We start from the raw sequence: 25,015 nt of genomic DNA, 5'->3' as shown, positions 1-25,015 counted from the left end.
TCCTTGGAGTTCTGCAGGATTCACAGCTCGAGTTTCATCTCTCCCTCTCCCCAAGGAGGCTGCAGCTCCTCTGTGCCTTGGAGCTGCTGAGCTACAAGAACCTCATGTTTACCTAAATCCCAAGTTTCTGTTAACAAGGACAAAAAGAAAAAAGAAGCCAGGACCCACAATCCCACAGCAGCTTTAAGGAGAAAGCAGGGATGCGTTTTCCCACCTGTAATCCCTTTGCTTCTACCCCAGCCAAAGTCTGATCCCTGCTCACTTTCCAAGGGGGAATTTCATCTTTAGGTGCTTCACAGTGTGAGCACTGGTGGAGAGGGGACTGCAGAACTCCTTCTTTTCTCCTCCTTGGAAATTCCTGCCTGTCCTGAAACATAATGATACATTTGATAAAAGACAAAACACATCTCACTTTTTAATTTATTTCTTTTTCTTTTTGAGAGAGAGGCGACCTCCATAGTAAAACTTAGTGGAAAAAAAAAAGCTGAAATTAAAAGTCATTTGACAACCACCTTGCCTTCCAACAAGGGAACACATAATGGCTTTTTTGCAGAGAGACTTGCTAAAATCTGCCTCAAAGCACACCAAAATGGTTTCCACACCTGATTACTCACATGTTCACCAACTATTTTCTCCCTACCTAATTATAAAAACGAGGCGGCCAGCAATAGCACATTTTGAAAGTCTCTGGAAAGCTGAGCTCAGCTTTCGGTTCAGATGGCTTCAATTCTTTCTCTCACCTGCCTCCAGCACCTTTTTCCTCCCCCACATCCAGCAGATGGTCCAGAACATGCGCAGCCATCCGGGCTGGGGGGCCTCAGCAGTCCAGGGAGATGAGCTGCTGCATCCATCCATCCATCCATGGAACAACGGCCCTGCTTCCTCTGGCTGTCCTCTCCTCTGAACTCACTGCCAGAGGGCAAATCCTTCCCCTGGCTCTAGTGGAGATTAGCATGCCCAAGTGCTGAGCCATCACATCCCCAGACATGCAACCAGGAATACTCAGGGTGAGCCAAACATGGGAAAGCAGCTCTCAATCCACGTACTGCGTCCGTCCTAAGTACGGGATGTCCACGGACTGGATGATCCGCCCCGCTGTGCGCTCCTCAAAGATGACAATCTGCACAGGGAGACACAAAATCCCTTCTTACAAAGCCTGGGGGGCTTAAAATACTCTCAGGAGGAGGGGAAGGAAGCACCATTTAAAGAGATCAGTCAGTGTGGGTCTGAACAGTGACTGAGGCTCTGCCTCGGTGGTGCAGGAATGAAGCAGCACCACATCAGGTCTGTCTTGATTTCCAGCTTGAGGCAGAGCTGTGAAGTTCAGCTGCCATCCCTGTCACCCCTCAATGGCTGTCAGAGCCAGAGCCAGCTTTAGAGCAGCACCTTCCTTAATTTTCAGAGATCTTAGGAGCTTGCCCTGTCCCGCCCCTCTTGCTTTCAGCTGAAGGATAACTGATGTCCTGTCCTTTGGGACAAGGATCTTTAACACCCCGAGAGGCAAAGAGCAATCCCAGCAGAGCCTCTCACCTCGTTGCCCCCTCTCCTTAGCCAGGGCCCAGGAAGGTAAAGGGTTTCCTGAGGTCCAATCTTCCAGTATCTTCCCAGGTTCTGCCCATTGACAAACACCACTCCTTTCTCCCAGCCCTGGAATCAAGGCAGAACATGGAATTATTGATGCAGCTCTGCTGCCTCGTTAGCGTCCCCACAGGAAACCAAATCTGCTTTCACACTTGCATTCTTTCCAGGCACTTTCTGCAGGTTTTCTGCTTGCCTTCCCTGTGCAAATCCCTGCAGCCAGGAACGTTTAAACAAGCCCTGCTGAACAGGAGTTATCCTTAATGTACTCATTAAAAGGATAAAGCTTTCAAAAAAGTGCAATTTGTGATTTGTGCTTTTACAGGAAATTTCTTCCCTTTGAACAGAAAGGGCTTTATTCCTTCCCAAGCATGGAATATCTGCCTTCACCTCCTTCCCAGGTGCCAGAAAAACTGAATTGCTGCTGGCTGGCCTGATTTACAACATATATAATTTTCCCAATAAATGGGAAAGTGAGCAGGACAGTAAGGCTGGGCACAAGGTTGGCTCCAAGGGAAGGAAATCAGAGCAGAAGTTTAATAACATTTAAAATCTCATCTGAAGTTCTATGCAGTCTCCCACAGAAGGATGACAGGGATGTTAACTCCCATGCCATGGCCACAAAGAAGTGACTCTTCCCACGTCACACTGAGGAGACAGGGATAAAACAAAGATCTCCTTTATTTTCTGTGCCCATTACTCTTCTGGAACCAGAAAATAGCATTTGTATGCCAATAAAAACAGACTGAAGTGGTCACTGGCAGCTCTGCAGGGTCAGTGCTGCACATGTTTGCTCACAGGGCCTCTCTAGGCTGAACAGAATTACCTGGAGGAGACTGCCAGAATAATTCACTGAGAGAGAGGGGGAGGCTACAGGCACAGAGATCAGAGCTGTTGCACAGGTCTTTCTACCCAGCTTCTTAAAAAACTTGACCAAGAACAGCCAGGACTTGCCTGCAGCTTCAAGAAGGTGTCCTGGGGCTGCTGCTCTATCCACAGCCTCCCGCGGAAAAACGCCGGCCCCACGAAATAATCCGGGACCGTGCTCCAGCCAGCCACGTGCTGCAAGCTGCAAGAGAGGGACAACTCGCACTCACACAGGGCACTGGGGCCAGCTGCCTCTGTCCCCACGGTCCCCAGCCCTGGCAGGCCCAGCTGGGGTACAGGAGGAGGATCCCTGGGGCTGTCACCGCCTCTGGTGCTTCACAGCAATGGGAAATGCTTGCTATGAGAGTGTGTGGTGACAGGACAAAGGGAAAAGGATTCAGACTGGAAGAGAGCAGGTTTGGATTGGATATTAGGAAAAAATCCTTCCCTGGGAGGGTGGTGAGACCCTGGGCCAGAGAAGCTGTGGCTGCCCCTGGATCCCTGGGAGTGTCCAAGGGCAGGTTGGAGCACCCTGGGACAGTGGAAGGTGTCCCTGCCCATGGCAGGGGTGGGATGAGAGGATCTTTAAGGTCCCTTCCACTCAAACCATTCTGGGATAAAAGCTCTGCTTCACATTGCTTGCTGAGGATCCCTCAGATGTGCCAGCGTGCTTTCAATGTCTGTGGCTCGCTAAAGGAGACTGCAGAACTGACAGGATTCAAAGCAGACACTCCTGCCACGGCTCCTGTCCAGGAGCACAAACACATCCTTGCAAGTGTGCAGTAATTAGGGGAAATCTGACATTATTTCTTACCTGTGGCAACAATTTGGGAGCAGGGCACAAGCAGAAGAGGAAATCAGGAGAGCAGAATCCCACAGAAGCCTTGAGCTTCTGTCAGAACATGTTCCCTGCAACCCTTACAAACTGCATCTCTTGGACTCAGGGAAGTTATTGATCCAGTGCAGCCCGGCTGCTACTGAATTATTCAACTGAAAGCCTGTGACAGTTCCTTTCACAACACTCCTCTCCCTCCTCCCCCGAGGGGACTGTGAGCTGATTGTGTTTCAGTGCTGCTGGTCAGCAGCCAGGAGCTGAGGGTAGTGGTGACTAATCTTGCTTTTGTTCGGCCATGGCAGCTCACTTGCTTTAATGCTCCTCACTGGAAATGTTCCTCTAACACCCTGCAGTCCAACAGGCTGTGAGTTACCCCATCAATAAGAATCCTTCAGGTAGCCCCTCAGCACCTGGTAAAACTGTCCTGAGGCATTTCAGAATGTGAACTTTTTGCCTTTTAAAAGCTGTTTCGGTTTAACGTGACCTCTCTCTCCCTCCTACACAAAATGGGGCAGCTGTGGTATCTTGGGGATGCACATAAGCTGTTTTCTGGTATTAAAAACATCACTGAAAAGTGTCTCTGGACTGTGGCCAGAGTCCATAGGGCATCTGCTGCCTGAAACATTTGCTGAGGTTTTCTCTATGTGCTGACAGAGGCTCTTCAACATCCCCCTGCTAAATTTCCTTCCTTGAATTAAAGCAAAACAACATAAGAGAGAGGGAGCCATCTGGATTGTTAATGCACTATCAGTAGCTTTCCAGAATTAATCCATCCCTTGCCACTCTGAATTACTAAATATATCAACCAGATTGGTAATTTCCAGAAAGACCCAAAATTTCCAACATGTGGGTGTGAGGGGATCCTTCCCTTTGGGTAAGCCTGGCTTTTACCTAACCTGATCTAACCCTTGCTGCAAGGAAATCTTTAAACTGCACAGTGGGGTTAGAATTCTCCCTAAATGATGGTGTGGATCAGCTGGTACCAGTTCCTGCACTATTTCGGGCAAAAGTATCAGCAAGGAATTTATCAGTGCAAAAATCCACCTCCCCACTGTTTCCTCATTTAGCTGCTCCCTATTAGACACTGCACTGCTGGAAAACAGCTGGTTTCAAATGAGGAAGGAAAAAAAAAAAAAAAAAAAGGAAGTTAAAATCCCACAAACCTTTTCATGAAGGCAGGTTTCATCTCCAAACTGTAAATCTTAAAGTTCCTCAAGGGAGTTTTATTCAAGAAGACGTCACCAATTAAGCCTGCAAGAGCAATGGGGGTAATGATGAGTTGAGGAACAGCAAAAGCTGATGGATTTTGCTATTTGGATCTGAGGAACAGCAGGAGATGGAAAGCAGCCATGTTCTGCAATGGAATTAGAGTCCATATGGTCCCATTGCTCATCCAGATTGAGTGGGGAGCATCGCTAAACTTTGGCCTCTCCGTTCTCTCCTTTCCCTCGGCTCACCAGAGCCTCAATCCCCTCCCAGCAGAACACCCTGGGATGTGCTGGCACAGCAGCAGCTGGGCTTGTTGGGATTGCTGGGCTTTAGTGAGCTGACCATGCACAGATTTGTTTTTAAAGCACTCAATCACTTCTCTAAGAGGCACAGCAAAACACAACTGAGCCAGCACCAATGCCCAGGGCTGGTCCAGGGCTTTTCATCCCAGGATTTTAAGGCACCTGAATAAGTCATTCACCTTTAGCAGCCTTTTGTTAAAGTTGCTCTCCCTGAAGCAGGCAAAGCCTGGGTGCTAATGCAGCCTCCTGATCACAGGACTGAGGCTGCCTGGGCAGCACTGAGGTTTATGCAACTTTTCTGCACTGAATAAAATCGATACAGTTACATGCCTAACTCCATTAATCTATTTTATAGAGCTTTTGCACACAGTTCCCCACGAAAATAGAATCAACCCCTTCCAGCTCCACCACTGTGTGTGATAGGCTTGAGCATTTCAGTCAATTCCGCTCAAGGGGATGCAGTTCCCTCCTCCTGACACTGTGTGAGCTTTTAAATGGTGTGATCCTCCAATATCAACCCCTCAAGGGAAAACACAGATTAAAAAAGGTATTTTCCTTCCCTCCCTGTGAAGTAATATGCTCACAGAGCAAGAGAAAGGGAGCTGAGCATCACCTAGGAAACCTAGAGCAGAGCAAGATTCATTGATAGCACTGGGTTTAGCTGTACCCTTATAAAATAAACCTTGGTGCAGGGCATTGAGCATCTGCTGCTTTTCCCCTGATCACTCCAGCCAGGGGTGAGGATGTTTTTTAACACATTCCCTCCCTCACCCCGTTTCCCACCAACTCCCAGTCCTGACCAGCACCACGAGAGCTGTGCTGGGCCCTCAGCTGGTTCTGAGCAAAGCACAGGGACACTTCTGCAGCATTTCCACTCCGAGAAGTCTCTGGGGGAGTTCGGGAGCACAGAACCAAACTCACCTTTCCTCTGCTCGTTCAGTGCCAGCCCATAATTGACACGCCCTCGGTTCTCCACCAGGAGCCTCAGCTGCCTGAAACCCTGCTGAAAACAAACCAGGAGAAACAGCAGCCTCACCAGAGGTGTTTAAGGGGGAAAGTAGCAGCAGCAATTATATTTAATATTATTAAATTATTATATCTAATTTTGGCAGCTGCAATTTATAAACTTAAAGTTCTCTACTGCAAACAGTGAGGAACTTGCAGCCTTTGCACAGAAGATTTCTAGGCTGTTTTTTTTTTACCTCTTGAATTTTTAATTCCCATTTTGGTATCACCCACAGGGTCAGAAATGGGGTTTGATACAGGACAGGCTCGTGCCATAAACTTTCCCACAAGCCTTAAGAACCAGTGCATCCACCCCCTCTCCTGCTCCTCCAGCCACCACAGCTCTGCTGCAATGTGCTCAATCAATACAGTGTTCTGACTGCCAGCTTCTGCCAGGGTGAAACTGCTCTCAGAGCTGAAGAGAGACATTCCCCCTCATTTAATCTGAGACCCAAAAGCCTCCAAAGCCCCTTAAAACCTGCTTTGTGCTAAGGAAGATGAAGCCTGCACTGATTTAATCTGCAATAACAAGGTTCAGGTGCTTGATGTTGTGGCTGTGGTAAAAAGTCTGGCAAATTCTGTGCAGCAAGGGCTACAATAACTTTAATTTTCTCCATGGAAAAGCATTCAGGCCTCACTTTCCAACCACAAATGGTAACTTGGCAGTGAAATGCCACTGTTTGTGTCTGATTAGGGTACCAAGCCAGTCTGGGTGAGGAGGAGGTGCCTTTCTGAGACCTCTCCTTTTGGTGATCTTGTTACCTGTCCCTCAGGAATGGAGAGCTCCACTGTGTTGTAGTCCAGCTCCCCCACGTACATGGTGTTAACAAACACCTGCAGAACAGAGCACAGGAGAGCAGAACAACTCATCAATCACGTCACAGTCACAGCACTCCAGAGCTGCATCTGGGGAGGAAACTGTCTCTGCTTGAAACTACAACTCAGGTGTCCATAGGTGTGCTACTGTCAGAGCAGGTGGGAATAAAAGAATCAGAATATTCTCAGAACGTTCAACATTCTGATGTTTCAAGATGTTCTAAGTTTTAGCAGATTGGAACTGGAAATTTCATTAGAAATTAGAAGGGTTTGGGGCTCAGCTGCGAAGTGGAAGGAGTGAATCACAGAACTAATCCAAAATGTCGTGTTTTCCCCCATTTTCTGCCTCTCTGTCCAGAGCAGAGCATTTCCCCCCAGGCTGAGGGAGGCCCCAAGGACTCTGTGTCCCTCCCTACCTGTGCCCGGTCCCGCACGTGGTCCCTGGTGTGCAGGTGGCCCCCCCCGAAAATGACAGTCTCATAGAGCACATATCCATAGGGCTGCCCAATGCTGTCGTTCAGATGCAGATTCTCCATGTTCACAGGGAACTCTGATTTAATGGGCTGCAGGGGAGAAGCAAATTGGCCATCAGGAGTTGACCAGAACCATGAACAGGCTCATTTCTGGCAGGTGCTCCACTCTGCCACAGCTGAGAGCCTCCCAAGCTCTGCTCCAACCCAAACTCCCTCCTGACCTTCAGAAAGCTACCCCAAAGTACCAGAAAAAGGAGCCAAGGACTTTTGCAAAACTGCAATTCCAAGAGAACAGAAGTAAAAAAAAGCGAGATAAAAGATTTGCTGCTTTTGTGAATCCTTCGCAAAAAAAATAAATCCCCCAACCTCATCCTTGTGGGATAACAAGACAGAGCACAATTGATCTAAAAGTTGATGCCTTTTAGGTCTGGGATGCATTAAAAGAGGTGTCACTACCTGTAAAAGTGCTGGCAACACATCCCAGAGAGAGATGTACTGGTGCAACAGGATGGCACCATAGGAGGCCTTGCTTTCAATCATGGGAGGCAGAGGAAGGGGCTGGCCTGGGGTGCAGAAAGAAAGATGGAACAATGATTTCAGACAAAGCAAATTCAAGATCCCTCCAGACCTCCTTTGGTCCTCCCATCCTTAATTCCCAACCCAACCCTGGGGCTCCAGCAGAAGGGCCAGTTGAAATAATTCCCTAATTTCAGTGCTGTGGTTCCTGGGTTTGAAATTACCAATGACCATGCTGAAGAGCTGTCTCAGTTTGAAGAATTTGGATGTGTAGTCCCCAGCCTCTGTCAGCACAGCATCATAATCTGGAAAAGCAGAAAAGCAGCATGTGTTTTAAAAACATAAAGCAGCTCTGGGATGGCTTCACACAAGAAATGAAAGCCCCAGGCACAATTTTCATGGCATTGTCTAGAGTGTGGAAATCTGTACACTTTAATCTGAGTTAACATCACTAAACAGCCACAAAATTCCTTAATTTAGAGAAGAGCCATTCACACTTTCAGAGATCTAATTTGCACATATCCAGAATTTCACACAGGATAAAGTCAACAATTAACCATTTTAACCACAGGCAGTTGGGATGAAAAGAGATTTATGGTAAAATTTGACTTGGTAAAATTAGAAAATGGTGTCTTGGATCACCATCTCTCCCTAGGAAAAAAAAAAAAGGTATCAATTCATCATTTGTGACACCTCTATTTACAATTCAGAATAAGGGAATCCCCCACTTCCTGGAATGGGTTGGGAATTGAAAACACTCATGTAAGCCCCTTTTTAGACAGGAATTGTGTGTCCCAGCAGGACACAGTGGCTGTGCTGATCACTTTGGTTACTGGCCAGGGCAGCAGAGGCAAGGCAGTGCAAACAAACTCACCGTAACTGGTGACATCTGACTTGTACTCATCAGCCTCCAAAGCCCCGCTCATGAAGCCAAAGTTGGTGCCTCCATGGAACATGTAGAGGTTGATGGATGCTCCTGTTTTGAGGATGCTTGCTACAGTATTCACCATCTCTGCAAAAAAAAAGGGGCAGTGCCAGGGAGGCCACAGAGCACAAATCGGAGAGTTCAAATCAGCCACGTTCCTGTGCAGTCACTGTGATTTCAGTAAGGGGCAGAACATCTACTGATGCATTAATACACCCAAATAATCCTCTCCTCCCGGGGAAAAAGGGCAAATCTCGTGGCCTTCAGCAGGAGTTTTGCTTTTAAGAAGAAGAGTTGCAAGGACTCCAATCAGACTCCTAAACCCAACACGCTAATGACCCAATTACAAAGACAATTGCAGGAGGATAAGAGAATCGTTAAAACAGTCTTGTATAGCTCTGCTTTCACTGCTCTGTAAATGCCCTGGGGGGTTGGTTTTTTTTTTGATAGTAGCCAACCAAATAAGCTTTTAAACCAAGGGAGAAGGTGCTGCACTCACAAGGGGCTGGAATTCACCACAGAATGTTCTACAAGAACAGCGTTTGGTGCTCACCATCTGCATCAAAGACATAGTGAGGGCCTCCCCAGTTATCAAACCACCCAGTCCAGTACTCCATCACCATCTTGGGCTGGTCTTTCTGTCAAAGAGAAAAAACAGAGTTAAAATGGATTCAGGACAGTCCTGCAGTCATCCCTTTTTTTTTTTTTTTCCTAGAGCAGCATTGTTCAAATCCAGTGTGGTGATGTGGTTTTACAGGAGTGTTTTCTTCTCGACTGGCACAGACAAAAAAGGCACCTAAGGAGCTCTGGGCATGTGAGGAACAAGAAGCAGCAATGCCCAGAAGAGGCAAGCAAAGCTTTGTGGCTCTGCTAGTCACAAAGCACAGGGCACACAATCAGGTGCCATCAAAGAGTTCTGGATGCTGCTGTTTGGGAGAGCTTCAGCAGAGGGACAAACCAACTGTCAGTGTTTAGTTTCTGCTACAAACACACATTTATAAATGTCTGCTTATCTGCCACTGCCAGCTGAGAGCTTGCAGGTGCAGGGCAGCCAGTGCTTGCCAAGGTACAGCAGCAGACCTGAGCTGCTTTAATGCCTTTTTAATGCTGCATATGGTGCTGGCAGGGAAGAATTTGCAGGAATTAGATCTTCATTAAAGGCTCTGCACACAGAGCAATTGCTTCCCGTTTGTCAGTGCCTGCCAGCTCCCTGAGCTCCTGCAGGATCCCTCCTGTCCCCATGGCATGGGCAGGGCGATGTGTGCTCAGCCTGGCTGCCCCTCCAGCCCCTGGGCTTTATTTCCAGGCTGTTCTGCCCTCTGTGTGTGGTAGGGGTTTTGTCTGATGCCTCAGGAATTGGCTGAGCTAAGTGGCACTAAAGAAACTCGTGTTTCATTAGGAGAAAACAACTGCCTGTAATCATCTAAACCTTCCAGCTCTTGGAAATATGTATTTCATCAATCCATCCCCAGTGAACCAAAGAAGTGATTTTGTCACCCTCTGGAACAAAAACCCGTAACAAGGAAAAGATAAAACAGCTTCATAACCCCTACAAACACTTCCTATCTGGTAATTAGTGTGGCAAAGGAGGAGCTGCTCCTTTGGGGACACTTTGTATTCATCTGGTGGGGCAGGTGCCACCTTCTGCTCATTTGCAGGGTTTGGGCAATTTTGGAAGACCTAAAGAGGGTGAAAGCACTTCCAGCAGAGCTTCTTTTGCCAGCAGAGGAAAAGAAAACAAATGAAAGCTGTAGGACTGAAGATCCAGCATGCCAGCAGGGCTTCCCTCCACAGCCAGGCAAAAGCCAAGGGAAGAGGTGAGCAGAGAATTGATCAGGGCTGGGGGCAGATCCCAAGTGCTCCCATCGTTCATCTGGAGCAAGCAGAGCACAGGAAGAGAGGACAGAGGGTGTAAAGAGACAGAAAACCTGTCATTAACCCGAAAAGTTGCCATTCCCTCACCACTCCCTCATCACAACCAGGACACTTCACACCAAGAGTTCATCAGGCATTCATTAATGAATTCCCTCCTCTGACAGCACTCAAGGGTTAAAAATGCTCAAGTGACACACTAAAACTTCATCAATCTACCCTGAAGGAGGCCCTGGAGATGAGCACCCATCACAGTGCACAGACACACCTGCAGCACATCAGCAGTTTGCAAAGAGCACCCACAGCTCCAGGGCGAGAGAGTTTGGGAAAAATGATGAACTTCAAGAGAGAGGTCTGACCATTGTGCACTGGGATGCTCTGGGTATCCACACTCACAGAAACCCTAACCTCTAACAGCTAAACACAGGGCACAGCTGGATGAAAAGCCTTTTTAGAGGGTGCTGGATAACAAGATACTTAAATCCTCCTTCCCTGATTCCAGAAGGATTTGACCTAATGAGAAGGAAGCCCCAAGCCAACACACAAATCCCAAACAGGATGTGTCAGTGCTTCACTTCTAGTGCTGGAAAATATGGATGAACAAAGTGTTTCTGCATCTTACCTGTACTGTGTCCAGGTATTTCAGCAGCCCAGGCTCCAGTTTCTGAAAGTTAACAGTGGCCAGTGCTAGTGGGAAAGGAAAAACGTATTAATTTAGACTCATCCAAAATGTCTAGGGCCTTAGGCCTCAGCCCAGCAGGAGGGAACCTTCTGAACCCCCAAAATAACCTCCTTAGAAATTCCCCATCAAAGCCTTCACTTGGTATGCAGAATCCAAGTGAACCCCAGCACACACTGGAATCCTCCCAGGCCATCTTTCAGCTCTAACATGCAGAGATATTAGAGAGAGCATCAGAGCAGCTCCTGGGGTGTCACCAGCTCTAATTAGAGCCTGTAAAGCACTTGGAGATCCTCACTTAAAAGGCACCACATAAAGGCAAACTCATTACAAAGTCCTGTCTGGATGCCACACTGCTCTCCCAGGCTTTAGCTGCAGGAATCCCTTCCCAGGCAATATCCTACAGCTTGTCATGTCTGTGGGGGTGAGCGAGAGCAACCACGGGACAGGAGAACCACAGAGAACTGCAACTGGAAGAGTTCTGTGTGCTTCTGCCCATCCTCAGCCCCTGGAGTGGGAACACCTGCCTGCAGGACAGGAGACACTAATGTGGGATCAGTGTTCCAGCCCCTGGCAGGCATTTCAACCATTCTGGAATCTCCCAGCCCTTGGTCACGCTGATATTTCCACCAGACAAATGCAGCAGCGATGATGTGATTCGGCATTCAAAACTGACTTCTAACAACAGAGCTGGTATCAAACCCAGCCCCAGTTGTGTCAGGCAGAGCACTTCAAACAGAATATTTACAGAAAGAAAAGCTCACTTCTCACTATTTATACCTTGATTTTAATAGGCTGACCTATGTAGTGTGCTGAGCTGAAGAATTCAGCACAGAGAACATGAAAGGAGAACAAAATAAAAGGTGGATTTAGCACCGATGTAATATGTTAGCTGGCAATTCTGAAGGAGAACATGCCCAGCTCTGCTTTCCATGCAGATTACCAGCACACCATGGGAAAGAGAACCAGTCCCCAGAGCCTTGTTCATCCTTCTCATGGGATGTTCCTCCCCACCACACACACAAGGAATCCCACCATGGTCCTTCAGCCACGGCCTGGAGGGACAACAGGGCCTTTGTCACTCATGGGCTCCCTTTATCACCTCACATCAGCTTGGGATTCTTGGAATCAGATCGGTTTGGGATGGAAGGCACCTTCAGGCTCATCCCATCCCACCTCCTGGAAGGGCAGGGACACCTTCCACTACCCCAGATTGATCCAAACCCTGTCCAGCCTGGCCTTGGACACTTCCAGGGATGGGGAGTGATTCCTGCCTCTCCTTCAGCCCCTTCCTCACCACCCTGCTGCTCTTCCTCTTGGAGCCTGGTTATCCCACACATCTGATCAGTGACACCTCGGCTGGAATAAACAGATTCCTGTGACATCCAAGAGGCAAACTGGGATCAAAGAGCTCCCAGCAGAACACTCCGAAGGAGAAGGAGCTGTGAGGCTGCAAACATTCCCTCAGGAGATGAGGGCAAGGCAGGGATTTCCACTCCAGTCCTTCTGCTGACAGCTCTGGCAGGCAGAGAGTGACTCTGTGTGGTCACAGCTGAGAACTGCTGCACACCCGAAAATATCCAAACAACAAGATCAGCGTGCTGCTGAAAGCCTGTGACTTCAGCTAATGGATTTATCCCTCTCATACTGACATGGAAAAGCAAAAGGAGTGGAAAAAAGGAGGGGAAAAAAAAGGAGGGGGAAAAAAATGTGGGAAAAAAAAGGAGGGGAAAAAAAAGGAGGGGAAAAAAAAAGGTGGGGAAAAAGAAAGGAGGGGAAAAAGAAAGGAGGGGAAGATCTTTCCCTTTAATCATCTCCATGCCTGAGATTGGAAATTTTACATTATTTATGACTGAGTGCTACCAGGAGCATTCAAGGCTGTACCCTGCAAACATTTAATTTGGGGGAGCTGTTACAATTGGCAGGAACACAGGAGAGAACAGAGGCCAAGTACAGAGCAAATCCCAGCTGAAATTACCTGAAATTCTGAGAATCAGTGTCCCAAACAGTCAGATTTAGTGAAATTCAAGGAGCTGCACCTCCACTTCTTCACAGGAAAAAGGAGGAGGGTGCTAAGCAGCATTTTAAGAACTTATTAGAATTATACTTTATAAAAGGGAAATGGGCATCCTTCTGCAATCTACACATCTGACACCCTCCTTTACCTACCTAAGGTTTTACACCCCATAATAAGCTTGCTGAGAAGATAATGCTGCCTCACAAACTATTGCTAAATTTACTGCTTAAATGTAAAATTCAAAATCAAGGTTTTAATGGACCTTATTTCCTTCTCTTATTAATTGCAAGGCATCTACCTTAGGAACGAATAATTACTGTTAGTAATTGCTGAGGAACTTGTTTAACATATCCTGAAATGAAGCAATAAGCAGCACTTTCAGCCTTGCAGTCTGGTGAAACATTAAGAAATGCTGGGTGCTGCCATCTCTTGACTCAGTGGGAAGTACAGGTGCCCAACCCTTCACATGGTGTTACACTTCATGTGGAAAATAAACCACCCTAAACCTTTCTGGGAAGGGTCTGGGATTGTCCTGGCTGCACCACCCAGCCAAGGGGTCCCTCCTACCACAACCAGCATACACTCAGTGGGTGCAGAGGGTGAATTAAAGTCCTGTTTTCCTTCCAAAGCCACGCTCCCCACAGATCACAGCCTTCCCTCACCTTGACAGGCACTCACCTCCTTCCACTAAGCCAAAGGACAGCCCATTCTTGTTGTCTGAGGTCATCAGCAGCTCCACAATCCCTCTGTTTAACAGGGCCTAGATTAAAAAAGAGCAAAAGCTACTGTTTTAACAGAGTTTAGCATTTCCCAGGATATTAAAGCACTACAGCATCACCTTCTGTGGGGACAGCCTGCCACAGGCAGTGCCTTGTAATGAAATATTATCCCTGTGACATCTCCCATTCCTCCTCAAGCTTCCCTGCCTACCTTTTCCAGCTTAAAGACATCTGAATATCTTATTTTGTTTTAGAAAGTTGGACTGGTTTCTCACTGAGGCATCCAACATCAGGATTTCAGCTCATGAGATCAATGTAATAAATAGCTTCACTGCCTTCATCGAAAGAGGGATGCAGGTGGAAGGAGGAAAGGAAAAGCAGCTCAGGCTTCCTGACTGCCTCACAGTGGAAGCTGAGAAGAGGGAAGAGCTGGTTTTCCAAGGAATGGCATCACAGGACAGCTCAGGTATGAATGTTTTTCCATAATCAATGAATTTAGTGGCTCCTCAATACTCCAGCACCAGAGGGAACAGCACTTTAAGGTTTTAAAATCCCCCTGCACACACAAGGTTCCTCCCATTGTGGCTGATGTTTGGAGAGATCAGGAAACCTTAGTTGTTAATTAACCACTCATTTCACTGTACCTGCATTGGAAGTCACTCCTCCAGCTCCCAGGAGCTCTGAGAACAAGGCTCCAGCCTCCAGTCTAAATTACTAATTGTGAAATGTGATAAAGCCCTTTGTTTACTGTCCCTGCCTGCACCAAGACCAGACCTGGGCACGGCAGTGTCTGCATTAGACAACACAGAGCCCACAGAGAAACCCAACCTGCTGACTTTGTCAACCCATCACCACCAAATTTATACCTGAACAGAGGCTGGATTCAGACTCAGCTGCTGAGGGAACTGGAATTTCTAACCAATTTTACCAAGGTAACTCTTTGAGCACTGCATTAGTGCTAAGTTTCTTCCCCTCCTTTTGAGTCTAAGTGGAAAATGGAGGAACAGCAGAGCTGCCACACATTAGATGCCTCCCAGAGCACAGCAGAAGCAGGAATAGAATCTCAGTTCTGTGTGGGAAGGGTCATGTCAATACATCTTTCACTTTTAGGAAGGCAAAGGCACTGCACCAAAAAGCGAGGTAAGCACAGGGATTTGAGGTTTGGTGTGAGTTGTGGGTGTTTTTTAATGAGGTTATTAATTCCAGGAAGATGCAACTTGGTCGCAGATGGAAGATGTGAATTAATCACCTTGCCACAAACCAGAACAAAGACTCGGAGCCCCACCTCACATCAGATCTCGCTCCAACCAAAAACGAAGCCTGTGAATCCTGCTTTCCCACATTTTCATCTCTAACCACTATTCTGTACTGCCTCAGATGCAAATTGCACACCATCCCAGAATATGATGAAACAGCACTGCAAAAATACATCCACAGGCCTGGCAGGGAAATCTGTCCTGACAAGTCTGAAACAGCACAAGCTCTTTCCTCACTGAGCCATGAAAAGCAAGGCCAAGCCTGCAGGCTGCTCAGACCCCCAGAGTCTCTGTGTCCCCTTGGTTTTGGGTTCTGAAAACCACTTGCTTGGCATTATCTCTGATTTGTTTGTGTACACACTTCATATTTAACCTTGTGAGCAGAGTTAAATCACGGCACGAGATGGAGTCGGTGCAGGAGCTGGCACAGCCCTAAGGAGATCAGCACTCCTGCCATGAATTTACTTGTTTGAAGAGCAATGAGACAACCCGAGCCTCAGGGTGCTCAGGGTGCAGCTGGGGTACCCAAAAGCTTTCAGAACGATCCCATAATCCTGTGGCAGAAGAGCAAGACTGGATGCATGACCCCCCGTGATGTGCAGAAATAACTTCAAGCATTCAGTGAAAATAAATTAAACAACAACAAAGCCTGTGAGAGACACTGCAGATCTCATTATCTGCCTGCCCTGCACTGGTGCTGAGGGCAAACAAACAGGTCAGGCTGCTGTGAGATGCACCAGGATAATCCAGCCTCCCTGGGCACGGGCCAGCTCCTCATCACTGACTCAGAGCAGCCAGGGCACAGTTTAATCTCTTTTTGACAGGAGTAAGGGAGGCATTAGGCAAATTAACCTGACTGATGCTGAGCCCCAGATCACAAAAGTTCAGGAGCATGCTGGTGACTTGTTCCCATCAACTTTTCTCCCAGGAAAGTCAACAAAGGGAAAACTTTATCAAATATCATCTAGGAGAGGCAAAACAGAACCCCAAGGTGAGAACTTCTTCAAGGCCAGCTGTGCAATACAGACACTCCCCAGCTCCCTATCACCCTCCTCTCTGGAAGACATAAGAACACAGATTTATCAACACTGAGAGGGTCATGTGCCAACTCTTCCAGTCCTGCAGGAAAGGAAAATCCAAGGAAAATGCAGCTGGATAAGGCACTAACACTTTGAAGGGTCTCTTAAATCACGCTCAAAAGTTACACAGAAAAAAAGAACACTGTAAAGAAGGTGATTTATGGGAGAGATTGACACAGAAACAAGTGAAAGTGCCACCATTACCATTTTGACATAGGTCATGTAGTTTGGGTCTTTGGCATAGGAACCGTATTCATTCTCCACCTGCACTGCAATGATGGGACCTCCTTTCTTGTACTGTGGAGGACAGAAAGGGAGAAAAGAGATGTTCACCATGATTTCTAACCACAGGGACCAAAATCACACTAGCTGGCAGGAAAGGTGCACCAGCATCAGATGGACTCAGCTCCACCCTCCCAGACTGACAGAGAAAACTGTGGCCTGTGCTGATTGCTGGAGCAAAACTGGTCCATTTGTCATTGCCTCACCCTGCTGCTGTCACACACAGCCCACACTGCCCTGTGCACCCATTCCCACCCTTGGAGAGGGACAGGGATCCTGCTTGCCTGGAGAGGGACAACAACGCGCATCAGCCGGTCGAAATAGGCGTCCACAGCTTCTGTGAAGCCCTTGTACGTTGTCCTCAGCTGCATCTCAGGGTCCTGCAGCAGCCAGCTGGGGAAAAGCAGGACAGGGAATGTGTTACAGAGATATTTCACCCACTGGCACCAGTCACAGCTGGGCAGGGATCACTGGTGTCAGCTGGCGGAGCCCACAGAGCGGCTGTGACACCCCGAGCTGTGAGTGGTGTCTGTCACTCACTTGGAAATAAATCCAGGCTCCAATTCCCAATCTCTTTCTCTTCTTTTTCTTCTGCATTTCAGGCCTAAACTCAATTTGTCACCTCTACCAATAATATTTCAAGGATTAATCTTATCACTCTAAAGTGAATTCCCTGCATTCCCAAGGGCACTCTACAACCAAGTGCTCCTTCAAAAAATCCCAATCCTTTCTCAAAACAAAGATTTCTCTAATTGTTCCCATCGTTTCTACCACTGATTTACAAGGCTGGGTTCTCTCTGGAGTTAACAGAAAAAGTGGCAATTTGTTGAAGAGCAGAACAATATAATGCCGTAACAATTTAAGGCGAATGAGCCTGTATCTTCCTTTTCTCTGCAAAATGAGGCCTTAATTAATATCCTTCCAAAGATCTGTAAGACTTCAACTCTTTGCTAAATGTGGACTTAAAAAAAAATCATCTCCTCTTTAGCTGGAAAATGAGAATAGTACTGCTGCTCTTTATTAAAATCTTTTATCTATCTGATAAAAAAACCACATGGGTGATGTGACAACTGATAACAGATGCACTTCTCATAATCTAACGTGGCTCTGGTCATGAGGAGCTCTGCTCTCAGGAGTTAGTCCCTGACACCTGAACTTTGATGCCAAAGGCAAGTGAAAAGTTAAATAAAAATAATCCCCAAATATCTCCACCGAGGTTTGTGCTATTTTGAACACTCAAAAAAAAAAATAAATCAGAAGAGCTCCGTAAGATAATGAGCATCCACCCGCTTTGGGGACACAGAAAATAAACATCCCCATCAAGCAATTCCAAAGCAATTCCTCTGAAGGAGCCTTGTGTGATCAGGAATTTGGGATTTGTCTGTCCCTAATGCTCCCCTGAACTGAGCCATTTCCACACTCACCTGGGCAGACCCCCGAGGTCCCACTCTGAGCAGATGTAAGGTCCAGGCCGCAGAATCACCCACAGTCCATTTTTAGCTGCCAGGGAAAGGAAGGCCCTGGGGATCCAGACAGAGGAATTACTGTCTGCCTGCAGAACCCCCACTCCTGCTGCTCCAATCACCACTGAATTTAGGCACCAAAGCAGAAGGGAACTGCCTGATGAAGCAGCTATACTGCACTGGTGCTAAACTGATTGAAGGAGAGATTAAGATTAAACTGAGAAGGAACAAGTCCCCATTGCCTGATCAAGGCACATCTGGAAATAACAACTTCACCCAAACACCACCCACCCCCTCCCCTCCCAAGAGGAGTATTTCCTAACAGAGCTGTCTGTGCCACCTACCTTAGATCCAGGTTTTTACTGAAGTCAAACTTCCCTCTCTCCTTTTCGTGCAGGTTCCACGGCACGTACCTGAAAGGCAGAGCGAGGGCAGGGGAGCTGAAGGATGAGGTTTGGGATGCTCAAAGAAAACCTGAGGCCCCACCATTTGCCTTTTCCCACAGGAGGAAGCAGGGAAGCAAGGACACGTACGTGGTGAGGGTGTTGAGGCCGCACGCTCTCATCTTCAGCATCCGATCCTCCCAGTACTCCCGGGGCACTCGGAAGTAGTGCATGGAACCCCCAAAGATGCGGAAGGGCATCCCTTCCAGCAGGAACTGGGAGTTCTCTGTCTGCAAGCCCAGGGTCCTCCCCCACAGCCCCAGAGGGGTCAGCTCGCTCCAGTTAAACCTGGAAGAGAAAAGGAGACACGTGAGCAGCCAGTCCTGGGGAAGGAATGTGTCCTCCTCACTCCACCTCACCCAGCAGGACCAGCCCTGACCTTCCTGCCTCTCAAGAGAGCCACATCTTGGTCATACAGAGCACACAGATTGTTCAGAAGGCTTTAAGCCAGTTGGCAGACTTTCCCAAATGGAGATTTAAATCTATTTTATTGGCTGCTTCCCCACACTGTGCCTCGCTCTACAACTGACACTGCTCAGGCACCGAGCACGAAACTCACTTGCTGAAATCAGGGATGGGCAAGTTTTCACTCACAAACACTTCCCAACTTATGGAATTCAACATCTCCCTGACTTGCATAGGAGGGCACATGGCTGATTTCCAGATCCATGTTCCAACAGCAGCTGCATCTCATCCTTGCCATCCCGAATGTCTTGGGGACTCTGGCATCTTCCATCTCAAAGCACGGGAAAAATAAAACCCCCTCACCTGTTTCCTGTGGACAGAGAACCTTTTCCTCCATTTAATGAACCCCCTGGATTATATTCATCACCCAGGAGAGACTAAATCAGCTGTCACCACAAACTTACCTCTGCCCACATCACTGCTTATATTAATCTTGAAAACGTTATTTGCCCAAAGAACCAGAGCCGTGGGGCCAGCAGCTCCTCAGCACTTACCAGGGTGAGCACTCCTGCTGTCACAGCTCCTCCTGGCTCAGTTCCTGCACTGCTCATGGCCTTGCAAGCTCCCAGCTCACTCTGGCCAAACCAAAACCCCATTTTAGCAGCAAGACACAGAGCAGTGTCACTGCCTCCATCAGTCCACAGACAATGGCAGCTTGTTCCTTATCAGAGCCAGATGTGAGGAATGAATTCCCAGCTCCAGAAAGCAGGAATGACCCACACATTTGGGAGAAACATCACAGTGAGAGGAGAGGAACACCTAAGCCTCCAGCTGCTGCCTAGGCTATGTGTAAAGCAGTTGTTAGCAGAGGGTGAGGATGCTCAGAGCTCGTGGCTTACAGGGATTGCTAACCAGCATCCTGCCTGTCCTCTGACAGCACAGGGGGACTAAAAGGAGCTAAAGCTAAGGCTTGCAGGGTACTGCACGGGCTGGCTGACAAGCTCAGAGGGTACCTGAGTAGCACAGCATTCTCACAGGGCTCTGAAACAACCGGCAGCAGGCAGGGGTAATACCTGGAAAAGGAAGGCAGGTTAGATAGTCACTGCCTGCACAGACCCACACTGATTGTCCAGCCATTCCCAAAAACTGAGCAGGGAGACTGTGCTGGGTCAGATATGGGGTGATAACAACAGCTCATGGTGACAGAGCAGCTCAGGTAGGAGAAATGAGTACAAAACATCAACCTGCCACATTCAAAGTGTGCCTGAGCAAGAACAGGACTGAAAATGTTCATCTGCACAAGAAACACAGCCAGAGAATGATGAATGAGGCTGGGAAATGGCAGCATCACTCCCAAGGAATTGTTACAAATTTCAGCAGCAGAGGAAAGGCTTCTGAACCCCAAACAGGATATCCCATGGCCACCTGCCCCTCTAGGCTGCTCAATTAGAGACTGTAACTTTGGCAAACCAAATCAGCAGCTACATCTGCTTCTATTTTAGGTGGAGAGCCAGAGGTGGAAAGCTCAAAGGGATCTGGAGACGCAAAACTCCAATTTTTAAAGATTAGGTTGGAAAAAAGTTGTTTCTGAGCTAGGTAGAGCCCTAAATTACCCCTGCACACAAAAGTGCTGCTGACTGGTGCCAGAATGAAGGCTGTGCTCAGGAAGCACACACACCCAGATAAAAATAAACTAATCACTTAAGCTCATCTCCTTAATCCCAGGCATAACTAACCTGGCACATTCCCAACAAGTTTCCTACTTTCAAACTCCCCAGTTCCAGTGCTTTTTCTCCCCAAGAAGGGCTGGTAGGAAGCTCCCAGGCTCCCAATATTCTCAACACATTATGCTGGATATCCTGAAACCCACATTTCTCCTTAGGATCTGCTCTAGTAACCTCGGGAAGAAACATTTCTGTGACTCAGCAGAGCTTCATCCTGTTACCCTGAGCTGGATTGCCAGAGTTTAAAGTGTACCTGGGCTCTGTACTTCCTCCTGAGAGCAATTTATAGCTCCCAGTAGATTTTCTTTCTCACTTCTATAATGACAGAGCAGGCTATAATGACAGAACAGGCTGCAAATGATCTTTCTTTTTTTTTTTTCACTTTGTTAAAGGCTCCTGGCCTTTGTCAACCTCAGTAGCCATCTGTGGGAGTGTTCCAGGTCAGGCTGGATGGGGCTTGGAGCAGCCTGGGATAGTGGAAAGTGTCCCTGGCCATGGCAGGGACATCTTCAATACCTTTTCCAACACAAATTCTAGGATTCCACAATTCTGTGATTTTGTCTCTGCTTCAGGGAAGCCTCTTTTGCAAAAGCAGAACAAAACCAAACCAACCATTCTATTACAAGCTAACCCCAGAGCAGACACTCTGAAGTTGGATTGGATGAGTTATTCCAATAAGATGGAATAAGCCCTTGTAAGATGGAATTTGAAGCGCAAAACACAACACATGGAAAACGAAAGTCCCAATTAACTTCTGAACCAAAGTGCCACGCTGTTCATGCCTGTGAAACACAAATCTGGCTGAAGTCCTCTCTGCAAGAGAGATTTACCTTTGGTGTTCAACCACCCTGTATCCACTGCAGTTGGGAAAAAAAGCTGGTGGGAAAGAAAACAGCCAGAAGAAACAGGGGGAAAAGCCATTCAGTTCTTTACTGATGCTAAAGGACGTGCTTCAGAGGACAAGGGACTTTGCTGCTAATCCCTAAGCTCCACTGAGACCTCCAAGGGCTTTGCTGTTTATTCTGGCCTTCCTCTGGCCAGGGGAAAGTGAAAGCTCAGAGCTGCCCTGGCTCCCAGCTCGCTGCCCTGCACAGCCCCCGTGCTCACAGCCCATGGCTGAGGTGACAATGGTTTTGTAGAGCAGTTTATTCTGCATACTGGGGTTTATTCTGCATACTGGGGTTTGTGGATACACTCTCACAAGAGACAGATTCCGTGCCTCCATCAGGTATCAGTTTGCAATAATCCTCCCTAAGAAACCAGGTGGCACAAACCCAAGGCCAGCTGTGCAAGAATTTTGCTTCTAATTATGCAAAGATTTATTGAAGCTTTTCCATAGCTCTGAGGATCAGGTTTACTTCCGACTATGATTTTAAGAACCTGTTATAAAACATCCAGCTGGCAATAAATAATTATGTTACATCTCCATCCATAAACATGTGTATTTTCTTGTATTCTCCAGCATGGAACTCTTCAGGGACTGAAGAGTTTCTGTCACCTGAAAGCCACAAACATGGGATATGTTCCTCTGGGAAAGAGCATCACCCCCAAAATGAATGTGATCTAAACCACGTGGGATTCAATCTAGAACCGTAAACAACTTGTTGCTACTGCTGGTGGGCTACAGAGGAACAGCTGCTGGTCTGGAGAGTGAAAAAGGACCAGCAGAAGGAAGCAAAGAGGACTGGAGAGGTGGCCATGGGTACCACAGTGCCTGGGGACACAGAGCGGGGAGAGCCAGCCCCAGAACGGGCTGGAGAGAGGGAACCAACGCTGCTGCGAGCACGCCAGGGAGCCCCGGAGCTGCGTTAGAGCTGATTGATTGGCGAGGCGCATCATCCATCAGCGCTGCGGTGATGTACAGCCTCCCCCGAGCCAAGGTCGGCAGAACCTCACACAGAACCCGGTTTATGGCGCTGGCAGCGGGGCTTTCCTCCGCCGGTGCCCTCGGTGATGGACAAGAGCTGCGGATATCAGGTGCAGCATTTATTTAAAGCTTTGGGTAATTCCGGCACGGCGGCCGCCTTACTCGCCGCGCTCCTTCCCACGCTCCCGTTCCGCTGCAGGAATGATGGGAGCGGAGGGCTCTGCTCGGAAAGCCGGGGTTCCACCGAGCCTGCCTCCCGTTAATCCCCCGGCAGCGCGCAGGAGGCGCGGGCGTTAATTACGTTAATTACATTAATAACCGTTCTCCCCTCCACCGGCGCCGCCGACTCCATCCATGCGCAGTTCTCCCGCAGCCAGCCCCGCTCCCGGCGGGGGGGCCTGCGCCCGGCGGGGCAGCGACACCCGCCCAGCGCCCACCCCCGCCCGGCCCCGCCGCCGCGGGAACCCCGCCCGCCGCCCCCGGGGCGCGACCCCCGCGCCCCCCGCCCCGCGCCGGCTCTCACCTGCGCAGCACCAGCCACAGCACGACGAGGAGCAGCGCGACGCCCCCGAGGCGGCGCTGCCGCCGCCCCCCGCACGGCCACATGGCCGAGGGACCCGGGCCCCGCGCCCCCCGCCGGCCCCGGGCCCCGCGCCCCCCGCCGGCCCCGGGCCCCGCGCCCCCCGCCGGCCCCGGGCCCCGAACCCCCGACCCGCCGGGCGCGGCCCCAGCGCGCGCCCGCCCCGCCCCGCCCCGGCCCCGCCCCGCCCGCGCGCCATTGGCCGCGCCCCGCCCCTGGCCCCGCCCCCGCCTCCCATTGGCTGCCGGGGGGGCGCGAGAAGGAGCCGCGAGACCGAGAGGGAACGGCCCGGGGGCGTCCGGAGAGACGGACAGAGAGCCTGGACAGACTGACAGCCGGGACAGACTGACAGCCTGGACAGACTGACAGCATGGACAGACTGACAGCAGGGACAGACTGACAGCCTGGACAGACTGACAGCCTGGACAGACTGACAGCATGGACAGACTGACAGCAGGGACAGACTGACAGCAGGGACAGACTGACAGCAGGGACAGACTGACAGCCTGGACAGACTGACAGCCGGGACAGACTGACAGCCTGGACAGACAGCAGGGACAGACTGACAGCCTGGACAGACTGACAGCAGGGACAGACTGACAGCATGGACAGACTGACAGCAGGGACAGACTGACAGCAGGGACAGACTGACAGCAGGGACAGACTGACAGCCTGGACAGACTGACAGCCGGGACAGACTGACAGCCGGGACAGACTGACAGCAGGGACAGACTGACAGCCTGGACAGACTGACAGCCGGGACAGACTGACAGCAGGGACAGACTGACAGCCTGGACAGACTGACAGCCGGGACAGACTGACAGCCTGGACAGACAGCAGGGACAGACTGACAGCCTGGACAGACTGACAGCAGGGACAGACTGACAGCCTGGACAGACTGACAGCAGGGACAGACTGACAGCAGGGACAGACTGACAGCCTGGACAGACTGACAGCAGGGACAGACTGACAGCATGGACAGACTGACAGCCTGGACAGACTGACAGCAGGGACAGACTGACAGCCTGGACAGACTGACAGCCTGGACAGACTGACAGCAGGGACAGACTGACAGCATGGACAGACTGACAGCAGGGACAGACTGACAGCATGGACAGACTGACAGCAGGGACAGACTGACAGCAGGGACAGACTGACAGCATGGACTGACAGCAGGGACAGACTGACAGCATGGACAGACTGACAGCAGGGACAGACTGACAGCAGGGACAGACTGACAGCCTGGACAGACTGACAGCCGGGACAGACTGACAGCCTGGACAGACTGACAGCAGGGACAGACTGACAGCAGGGACAGACTGACAGCAGGGACAGACTGACAGCAGGGACAGACTGACAGCAGGGACAGACTGACAGCCTGGACAGACTGACAGCAGGGACAGACTGACAGCATGGACAGACTGACAGCCTGGACAGACTGACAGCAGGGACAGACTGACAGCCTGGACAGACTGACAGCATGGACAGACTGACAGCCTGGACAGACTGACAGCCTGGACAGACTGACAGCAGGGACAGACTGACAGCAGGGACAGACTGACAGCATGGACAGACTGACAGCAGGGACAGACTGACAGCAGGGACAGACTGACAGCATGGACAGACTGACAGCCTGGACAGACTGACAGCAGGGACAGACTGACAGCATGGACAGACTGACAGCATGGACAGACTGACAGCCTGGACAGACTGACAGCCTGGACAGACTGACAGCAGGGACAGACTGACAGCATGGACAGACTGACAGCAGGGACAGACAGCAGGGACAGACTGACAGCAGGGACAGACTGACAGCATGGACAGACAGCAGGGACAGACTGACAGCCTGGACAGACTGACAGCAGGGACAGACAGCAGGGACAGACTGACAGCAGGGACAGACTGACAGCATGGACAGACAGCAGGGACAGACTGACAGCCTGGACAGACTGACAGCAGGGACACCCAGCATAGACAGACTGACAGCAGGGACAGCATGGACAGATGGACAGACAGCATGGACAGACAGCATGGACAGACTGACAGACAGCAGGGACAGCCAGCATGGACAGACAGAGAGTGTGGACAGACAGAATGCACAGA

General features: G+C 49.5%; 1 protein-coding gene across 5 annotated transcripts; it reads right to left on the bottom strand.

Moving 5' to 3' along the window:
- Window positions 1–408: 408 nt before the first annotated feature.
- Window positions 409–22,969, bottom strand: LOC102107251 (beta-galactosidase-1-like protein 2). Of its 5 annotated transcripts, none has more exons than XM_088066886.1 (20): window positions 22,856–22,969; window positions 19,755–19,814; window positions 18,427–18,624; window positions 18,238–18,306; window positions 17,855–17,950; window positions 16,715–16,823; window positions 16,353–16,445; window positions 13,773–13,854; window positions 11,021–11,085; window positions 9,080–9,164; window positions 8,476–8,613; window positions 7,826–7,906; window positions 7,542–7,648; window positions 7,029–7,175; window positions 6,559–6,630; window positions 5,713–5,794; window positions 4,444–4,531; window positions 2,533–2,647; window positions 1,531–1,647; window positions 409–1,120 (listed from the first exon to the last, which is right to left on the bottom strand). In XM_088066886.1, the coding sequence occupies exons 1-20, from the start codon at window positions 22,936–22,938 to the stop codon at window positions 1,034–1,036; spliced, it is 1,974 nt and encodes a 657-aa protein (XP_087923012.1). In that variant the 5' UTR covers window positions 22,939–22,969; the 3' UTR covers window positions 409–1,033. The 5 variants fall into 5 exon arrangements, with proteins under 5 accessions (XP_087923012.1, XP_005528521.2, XP_087923013.1 ...); XM_005528464.2 differs by having other exon boundaries at window positions 5,713–5,791; XM_088066887.1 differs by lacking the exon at window positions 19,755–19,814 and having other exon boundaries at window positions 22,856–22,961.
- Between the last annotated feature and the right edge of the window lie 2,046 nt (window positions 22,970–25,015).

This window comes from Pseudopodoces humilis, chromosome 25, assembly GCF_049639895.1.
Source record: "Pseudopodoces humilis isolate 2021_Gansu_Grassland_sample_001 chromosome 25, ASM4963989v1, whole genome shotgun sequence".
NCBI lineage: Eukaryota > Metazoa > Chordata > Aves > Passeriformes > Paridae > Pseudopodoces > Pseudopodoces humilis.
This window is presented reverse-complemented; position numbering and strand designations above follow the sequence as displayed.